This window comes from Fundulus heteroclitus, chromosome 12 (assembly GCF_011125445.2).
Source record: "Fundulus heteroclitus isolate FHET01 chromosome 12, MU-UCD_Fhet_4.1, whole genome shotgun sequence".
In the NCBI taxonomy this organism is placed as follows: domain Eukaryota; kingdom Metazoa; phylum Chordata; class Actinopteri; order Cyprinodontiformes; family Fundulidae; genus Fundulus; species Fundulus heteroclitus.
The window spans coordinates 19901695-19910997 of record NC_046372.1 but is presented as its reverse complement, the minus strand read 5'-3'; the positions used below and the strand labels follow the sequence as shown (position 1 = coordinate 19910997).

General features: G+C 45.0%; 1 protein-coding gene across 1 annotated transcript; it reads left to right on the top strand.

Annotated features, from left to right (window-relative positions):
• The first annotated feature begins 3873 nt into the window (after nt 1-3873).
• Nucleotides 3874-7743, top strand: LOC105917137. The gene is made up of 3 exons (XM_012851855.3): nt 3874-3950; nt 4212-4272; nt 6744-7743. The coding sequence occupies exon 3, from the start codon at nt 6754-6756 to the stop codon at nt 7633-7635; it is 882 nt and encodes a 293-aa protein (XP_012707309.2). The 5' UTR covers nt 3874-3950; nt 4212-4272; nt 6744-6753; the 3' UTR covers nt 7636-7743.
• The last annotated feature ends 1560 nt before the right edge of the window (nt 7744-9303 follow it).

The window sequence follows — 9303 nt, the reverse complement described above, 5'->3', positions numbered from 1 at the left end:
CTGTGACGTCTGTTCACACGTCACACACGTCACAGGGGTTCGTTCGGACCCACCCCGCCCACGCAAAGACGGGCCATCGCCGTGGGCGGGACCTTAGAATCCACCTGCGCATGTCCAGTTTATGTTGTTCTTTTTAATTTAGAAATAGTTTGGATACAATCAGCGGAAAAATCCGACTAAAGCCGAATTTCTAACGCTTTAAATTGCAGCAGATTGCGGAAGTGACAACAGAGGTATGATCGGGTTGAGTTCCGGACAGTTTCGCCGCTTTTCCTCCTAAACTAGTGAAAAATCCGCTGCTTCTGCGTCAGATTAGCGGCAGAAAGAGTCAAAGTTCGCAGTTTGTCCTGGAAAAAGTGAAACGCTTCTCTTCCCTCCGGACAGCTGATTAAAATATGACCAGATTCCTGATATTAACTCCTTTATTTTACCAAAACCGCTGGAAAAACTCGTTGTTTGGCAGATTAATTAACTAAATTATGGGTTTTATGAACATTAAATCCAAAGCGTTAAACGTCTGCAGTCCGCCGTTGGTTCCGCTTCAGAACCTTTCCTGCCTCCAGAACATTTAAAGCACCGCCACCTGTAAAGTGATCGCTCATACACCTGTCCACAGGTAGGAGCCAATGGAAGCGAGAGTTCATTTACCTGTTGATGCAGATGTAGAGCCTGGTTCCTGTCCTGCTGTCTGACTTTATAACTCCCAGCAGGTAAATGAAGCGCATTCATTCACACACGCGTCACGTACCGCAGTCACCCTGCAGCAGCGCCCTCTAGCGGCGAGATGCCAAAGATCCTTTATTGTCTGCGTGTTACTGTGTGAAATTTCTCTTGTAGAGGCTGGGACAACCAAGCTCCTCCAGTTACATTTTAGTGATGGATTAAATGTTTTATATTTGTTTTAGATTACATGGTGCTTTTTAAAAAATTGTCTCCTTTCATTTCATACACTTGTCTTCCTTCTGCTCCGTCTGTTCATGTATAAATTATGTATGGAATTGTAAAATGTAACACAGAAATAAACATGTGTCATATTTAAAGTTGTTTTTGTTTCTTTTTTAGAGCAAATAAAAATTTAATAGAGGAAGATTAAAAGTGTTGCAGATAAGATAATAAATAGTAATTCATTTATAAAGAAGACTTCAGAACCGGGTCCATGTTCTCTACGTTCTTAGTCTTAGTGGAAGGGCTTCAGAACCGGGTCCATGTTCTCTACGTTCTTAGTCTTAGTGAGGACTTCAGAATCGGGTCCATGTTCTCTACGTTCTTAGTCTTAGTGAGGACTTCAGAACCGGGTCCATGTTCTCTACGTTCTTAGTCTTAGTGAGGACTTCAGAACCGGGTCCATGTTCTCTACGTTCTTAGTCTTAGTGAGGACTTCAGAACCGGGTCCATGTTCTCTACGTTCTTAGTCTTAGTGAGGACTTCAGAACCGGGTCCATGTTCTCTACGTTCTTAGTCTTAGTGAGGACTTCAGAACCGGGTCCATGTTCTCTATGTTCTTAGTCTTAGTGAGGACTTCAGAACCGGGTCCATGTTCTCTACTTTCCTAGTCTTAGTGAGGACTTCAGAACCGGGTCCATGTTCTCTACGTTCTTAGTCTTAGTGAGGACTTCAGAACCGGGTCCATGTTCTCTACGTTCTTAGTCTTAGTGAGGACTTCAGAACCGGGTCCATGTTCTCTACTTTCTTAGTCTTAATGAGGACTTCAGAACCGGGTCCATGTTCTCTACGTTCTTAGTCTTAGTGAGGACTTCAGAACCGGGTCCATGTTCTCTACGTTCTTAGTCTTAGTGAGGACTTCAGAACCGGGTCCATGTTCTCTACGTTCTTAGTCTTAGTGAGGACTTCAGAACCGGGTCCATGTTCTCTATGTTCTTAGTCTTAGTGAGGACTTCAGAACCGGGTCCATGTTCTCTACTTTCCTAGTCTTAGTGAGGACTTCAGAACCGGGTCCATGTTCTCTACGTTCTTAGTCTTAGTGAGGACTTCAGAACCGGGTCCATGTTCTCTACGTTCTTAGTCTTAGTGAGGACTTTAGAACCGGGTCCATGTTCTCTACGTTCTTAGTCTTAGTGAGGACTTCAGAACCGGGTCCATGTTCTCTACGTTCTTAGTCTTAGTGAGGACTTCAGAACCGGGTCCATGTTCTCTACGTTCTTAGTCTTAGTGGGGACTTCAGAACCGGGTCCATGTTCTCTACGTTCTTAGTCTTAGTGAGGACTTTAGAACCGGGTCCATGATCTCTACGTTCTTAGTCTTAGTGAGGACTTCAGAACCGGGTCCATGTTCTCTACGTTCTTAGTCTTAGTGAGGACTTTAGAACCGGGTCCATGATCTCTACGTTCTTAGTCTTAGTGAGGACTTCAGAACCGGGTCCATGTTCTCTACGTTCTTAGTCTTAGTGAGGACTTTAGAACCGGGTCCATGTTCTCTACGTTCTTAGTCTTAGTGGGGACTTCAGAACCGGGTCCATGTTCTCTACGTTCTTAGTCTTAGTGAGGACTTTAGAACCGGGTCCATGTTCTCTACGTTCTTAGTCTTAGTGAGGACTTCAGAACCGGGTCCATGTTCTCTACATTCTTAGTCTTAGTGAGGACTTCAGAACCGGCTCCATGTTCTCTACATTCTTAGTCTTAGTGAGGACTTTAGAACCGGGTCCATGTTCTCTATGTTCTTAGTCTTAGTGAGGACTTCAGAACCGGGTCCATGTTCTCTACGTTCTTAGTCTTAGTGAGGACGCGGGCAGCAGGTTCTGGATCAGCTGCAGCGTTCTGATCCACTTTTTAGGCAGACCTGTGAAAACACCGTTGCAGTGATCAGTTCTATTAAAGATAAACATGGATTAGTTTTTCCAGATCCTGCTGAGACATTAGTCCTTTAATCCTGGAAATGTTCTCCAGGTTCTAGAAGGTCCACTTTGTCTTCAGATGGAGGTTCAGGTCTGAGTCCATCACTACTCCCAGATTTCAGGCCTGATCAGTGGTTCCTAGCTGAAGCAGCTGAAGCTGTGAGCTAACTCTGGATCTCTCCTCTATTGGTCCAAAAATTATTACTTCAGTTTTGTTTTTATTCAATTAAAGAACATTTTGTCTCATCCTGCATTGATTTCTTCTATTTCCTCAGAACTTGAACTGGTTCATAGTCACCTGGTGACATGGTGATGTAGAGCTGTGTGTCGTCTGCATAGTTATGGTAGCTGATCTAGTTTCTTGTTATAACCTGAGCTAAAAAGTCTTTTTTTTTTGGTTTGCTGCTTTATAAATTCCTGACAAAAACTGACATTTATAGTGTTTCCCCTGTTTTCTGTTTTTACTCAGAGCTTTGCAACAAAATCTGACTCAAATGTAGTGAATGTGCAGCTGAAGGACGTTAAAGAATAATTCAGGGAAGCTGATTTATCAGCATAAACGTACCTGGAAAATAGCAACATTTAGGCAAACATTAAACACTTCTCATTAAGCCCACAGCTGTGTGTTAAAATGTTGAATCTGATTTCTTCACAGGCTGGAGATGAACCAGTTCTGCATTAATCTGACTCTAAACGTGTCTGTTGGCTCTTTGGGTCCAAAGATATCACGGGTCTAGAAAAGACGGGAACCGCAGGTTGTTTACTGGAACACTGGCTTCCTTTTATCTTGTGCAATGTGGGAAATGTTTTTACATGTGACCAGACCAGATGAAGCTGAGCTGAATCAGATATTCACAGAGGATGTTCCTCATACCTGTGGGTACCAAAAGCGTAAGATCAGCTTATAACTGAGTTTGCTCTCACTGCCCAGATCCAGTTTGGATTTCCCAGACCCCACAAAGCAGAACCGTGCAGTTATTGAAAAGAATGATTTTGAGTTCATGTCAGCAGGTTTCTGTTTGGTTCCTTGTTCTGCTCTGAGATCCTTATAAGGATGGACTGAACGTCTGAGCGGCATTCACCAGAACTCTGCAGAACCGTAAGTGTTCACCTTCATTCACTAATCTCTCTCTAACTGGGGTTTTGTTCTTTAAACTCTTACTGAGCAGTTTTTCATGGGTTTTTATGAACAGTATCAGATGAGTTAGTTGATTTCTGCACAAATCCGTCTTTCCAGGAAAACCTTTTACAATGTGGGAAAGGTTCTGTTCTGATCTTAATGTCAAACTTCAAACAGGCTTTCAGCTGGTCCTGCTGTTACAGTCCTATTTATTTATAAGTTATATCTTTCTGTTTGCAGCTGCGTCTGACTGAGAAAGGAGCTCTTTCATTTGAATCCAAGGTCTCCAGTTTGTCTCCAGGTTTGTTTGAACTAAAATGATTTCCTTTAAAGGCATACTATGCAACATTTTTTAGTTAATTAATGTGTTCCATACCGTTTTGGATGATTAAATGAGTCATTTCAGGTTGAACAAAGGTTTTCTCGGCCGCCCTGGTGGTGTGTGGGGGAAATACCGCACTTGCAATGGCGTACTGCGAGCGAGCTATTTTTAGAAACCTAACGTCACGATGACGTCACATCACGTGGTACGCAGTAGGGCAAGCTTGCATAGTCCGCCGCTGTTTCGCTGTAAAAGAGATGTGCGTTACCCTTGGTTTTACTCGGTAAACGACTGCTTTTTCCAAACCTAAAACCCTGGTTTTTAAACATTGTTGCTATGGAACGTGCAACAGCGACTCGAGGTACGCTGATCGGCCGCATATGAAGGATGTTTTCTTCAAGACTGCCAAGGAGAAATGTGTGCGCGACATCAAGTAGTGAACAGGTAAGAGTATTTTGGTGGCCGACATGTTAATAATGAAGCGCCTGCTACCATGATAGCATATAGGCTATCATGGTAGCAGGCGCTAACTTGATACCCTGCTACCAGGATAGCCTACTCAAAAACATTTCAAATAAGACAAACATTAAACATATACCTATTCCTGGACGGTGATTACAAACAAAAAAAACGGCCGATGACGCCATGACCGCCGCGCAGGAAAAAACGTCACGTGCGCGGTACCCCATTGCAGGAGCTCTCGGCCCGCACCCACAGGCTCAGAAGTCTGGTGCATCGTGAGAGTCGGTCTTGCTTTACGGCGAGAACTGCTACACGCCCCCAGTGAAAGGCTCGTTGCTAGCGCAGTGGCGATATTTGTGCAGTTATCATGGCGGAACCAGCGAGAAAACAGCAAAAGCCCATGTCGGAGCAGGCAAGAAAGAGGAAAAGGGCTCTGGACAGAGAGAGGAGTCGTACACGGGTGAACATCGGTCAAACTTTTTCAGAATGGCGAGAGCTAAAAGAAAAAGAAGGCTGCAAGACTGACGCGGACCTCGCGTTTCTGCTGATGCGATTGTAAGTAACATTGTAGAGTTTCCCTCACGCTACCGCCTGGCCAACATTCCAAAAAAAAAAAAATAATAAAAAACTAGGGCTGGGCAAGTTAACGTGTTAATTTCGCGTTAATTCATTAGACTATTAACGGCGATATTTACTTTAACGTGCGTTAACGCATGTTGGTCACATGCTTTTATTTTGTGAAGGTCTGTTGCTGCGGTGTAGGGGTTTGAATCAGAACAGTAGGTGGCGATAACGCGCCAATAACCTCGCTGTCGGCCAAGCCTCGGATTCAGAGAGGAAGAAAGGTGCTGGCCGGAAAAAAACAAAGCCGACATGCGGAAGGCGGTGTTTCCCGCAGGAATTTGCTTAGGCGAGGCGGTGAGTTGGCGAACGGAACAAGTTTTGTGCGGAGCGGAGCGGGGGGGGGTCTGCTTAGACGCCGTTGGTGAAGTCGCTTCTCGTTTCAAAGTATCCATGTATTTTTACCTGTTTTCCCTGCCATTCACTATATGCACGCGAGAAAGCAACAACAAAAAACCGCGTGTCAACGTCAAATAAACGCAAGCAACGCAAGCATATCGAGTTAGCAAGCATTTCAGTTTAAAGTTCTTCCAGCATGGAATATGACAGAAACAAGTTAGTTGTAACCACTGCCAAGTTAAACTTTGGTATTGAACATAAAATGGTAATGCTGCTCCCTGCTGTTACCTCAGAAATTGCCTGTTTTTGGTAGATTTTTTCCCCATAAAGAGAATTCCCTGTCAGTGGCAATAAGCTTTAATTTATTATTATTGCTATTTTTTGTTTTACATGTTTAAGTTGAGCTTTACACTAAATATGTGTTCCTGATAAGTGCTACAAATGTTACAACACTTTTGTTCATATGGCAGCAGAACATTAAAATAAAAGTGCTCTTTACACTACTTTTGAATTAATTCTTGGAGTTTGTAAATACAATGTGATTATTTGCGATTAATCGCGATTAATCAGGCAAATTATGCGATTAATCACGATTAAATATTTTAATCGTTGCCCAGTCCTATAAAAAACTAACTCGATATGCGCGCAAAGCTTGTCGCTCTCTCCCCCGCTCAGCCGGTCGTCCGGTAAGCAAATTCCTATGGGAAACACTGCATGTTCATACTTTCACTGTGTTAGTCATTGTTTGCACTGCCGTTTTTTCCACTTTTCGTTGCGTTCGCCTGTCTGCTAAGCTCAAAACAACCGCGCCTGGCTTGATGGAGAAACCAGAACAGCTGAGCATCTTTACGACAGTGCACTTTTACTTTCACCCTCTGGGGGGAGCCTCGCTGGAAAATCAACCCCGGTTGCATAGTATACCTTTAACATTGCCTGTAAATGTTTTCCGGCACCCAGCCGGATGTTCTGTCCTGCTCGGGCTGGGCCGGTTCCGTGTTTGCTCACGGCATGCTTTCCCTTTCTTGCAGGAGCTGAAAGATGCCGCAGTACGTCACTGAACTCGACGTCTCTGTGAACGCCGACGAGGAGAGTCTGCTACGGAAAAACGGCTTCACCAGCGTTCCTGTTGATCTGAACTCAGGGAGCGGCGGAGACAGAATCTTCCTCTGGTACAAAACCAGCGACTGCCCAGCAATCTCCAGGATCCAGTTTTCCTTCACCCCCGTAATGGAGACGGGTCTCATCAAGGAAGGGTACCACAAGGTCGACAAAAACCTCAACGCCGGAACCCGCGGCGGCCCCATCTACCTGTGGTTCTACAAAGGCTCCACTGCGTACGACGTCCCCATCGTGGAGCTCAGCGTCTCCACGGATGCGGGAAGTGACGCCAAAAAGGCCCAGCCTCTGTGGGAGAGGTCGGCCTGTGATCTGAACCGGGCGGCTGGAGGAAAATGGATGTACCTGTGGGTGAAGAGGGAGAGTCAGACCTACATCTGTGACATCACCGCCGCCGCCGGCAGCGACGGGGACGCCGAGCTCCTCCGGGAAGGCTACATCCGGGTGGACGAAGACACCAACAGGGGCGCGGGTGGGGCTTACGTTTTCATCTGGTACCGACAGACCACCGACAGTCAGAAGGCCGTCAAAGATCTGCAGGTGTCCACGGACGAGAAGTCCATAGAGAGCTATCAGAACCAGCTCTACGAGCAAGTGGACACCAACCTGAATGAGGGGACAGGAGGAGTCCCGGTGTATCTGTGGTACAAGACCACAGAGTGCAGCAAAGACCCCGTCAGGATGGTCACCGTGATCCTGGACCCGGGCGCGTCGCACCCCTACATGAAGGCCGGCGTCCAGGTCATTGAGAAAAACCTCAACGAGAGTAATTCAGGCCTCAAAGAGTACCTGTGCTTTCATTAGAGAGAGCGTCCTCGGTTCTGAGCATGCTCAGTGAGAGGAACGAATTACCTCAGGTGATTCTGGTCACGTGACCTGACGTGGGTTAATAAAGCTGAGCCTCTGACCGTGTCTGCTTCTGATTTTATTGTCTCAGAATCAATCAACCTTTATTTAAATCACTCTTTACAACACAGGTGGTTAACAAACATGAAGAGCAAGTACAAAATGAAATGCTACATATGACACTGAATATTAAAGACCGTCTGAATGCATCGGGCCGGGCCTTCAAACGGCAGAATCTGCAGTGGTACGGATGTCAGGAGGCAGTTGGTTCCTGAGCCTGGGTCCAGCAACAGAACGTTTCACCTCTGGACACCAAAAGCTAGAACACACCTGAGTTCTGGTCCAGTAAAGCAAAGGAACTTTTCCCAGTGAGACTCTGAAGCTCAGGCACTCGGGTTTGGACCGACTCTAACGATTGTCGGGCTGGTTCGGCTTCACGGTACCGTTCCTTCGTGAGTTCTCCACAGAAGGCCTCAGAGAATCTGGTTAAATAAATAAATAATGAACATTTATTCCCAGTGTAAAATGAACAGCTTCACCAGAACCGTCTAAAGTCCAACGGATCTCAGAGACGCTTTCTTATAAAACCTTAGATGTTTGAGGAGAACTCACATCAGACTGGGAACAATAAGGTCCGATCTAACGGGGTTCTGGTAGGAAGTGAGCTGCCGGGGTCATTGATGAGGCAGGTTCTACGGTACCGTAGAATTTGGAGCCCAAAACTTTAAGAGCGTCAGACTTTAACTCCCATCATGCTATCTTCTGGAAGTCCTACCCTAACCCCTGATACAGAATAACAGGGTTCTGGTCCACCAGCTTGGTTCTGGTTCTCAGGCCCGGCTGAGGTCAGACCTTTTAGTTTGGAAGGTTCTGAATCTTCCCGGTTTATCAGATCTCTGGTTGAATAATTAATGTTTCTGCAGTTTTAGGGAAATAAAGAAAGTGAGAGATGGAGGCAGGTTGGACTCACCCAGGTACCTGCAGCCCTCAGAACCAAAGAACCTCATAACAGACATACTAAGACCATAAATCTGAATATTAGTTTCTTTTCATCATAACAGCTTCTCTGGGTGATGCACAGAATATTGTGATAAAGTTCTTTATTTTCAGTAATGCAATTAAAAAACATGAAATGTCATACATTCTGGATTCATTACAAATCAACTGAAATATCGCAAGCCTTTTATTGTTTTAATATTGCTGATTATGGCGTACAGCTGAAGAAAACTCAAAAATCCTATCTCAAAATATTAGAATATTTCCTCAGACCAAGTAAAAAAAAAATTATTACAGCAAAACAAAATCAAACATTTGAAAATGTCCATTAATGCACTCAGTACTTGGTTGGGAATCCTTTTGCACAGATTACTGTATCAATGCGGCGTGGCATGGAGGCAATCAGCCTGTGGCATTGCTGAGGTGTTATGGATGCCCAGGATGCTTCAATAGCGGCCTTTAGCTCATTTGCATTGTTGGCTCTGGTGTCTTTCAGCTTCTTCTTCACAATAGCCCACAAATTCTCTATGGGGTTCAGGTCAGGGGAATTGGCAGGCCAATCAAGGACAGTAATGCCATGGTCAGTACACCAGTTACTGTGAGAATCTTATGTCGTCTCTTAACCACTAC

Excerpts from the sequence above, each read along its gene's own strand:
- LOC105917137 (XM_012851855.3), top strand. The coding sequence starts at position 6,754 with ATGCCGCAGTACGTCACTGAACTCGACGTCTCTGTGAACGCCGACGAG.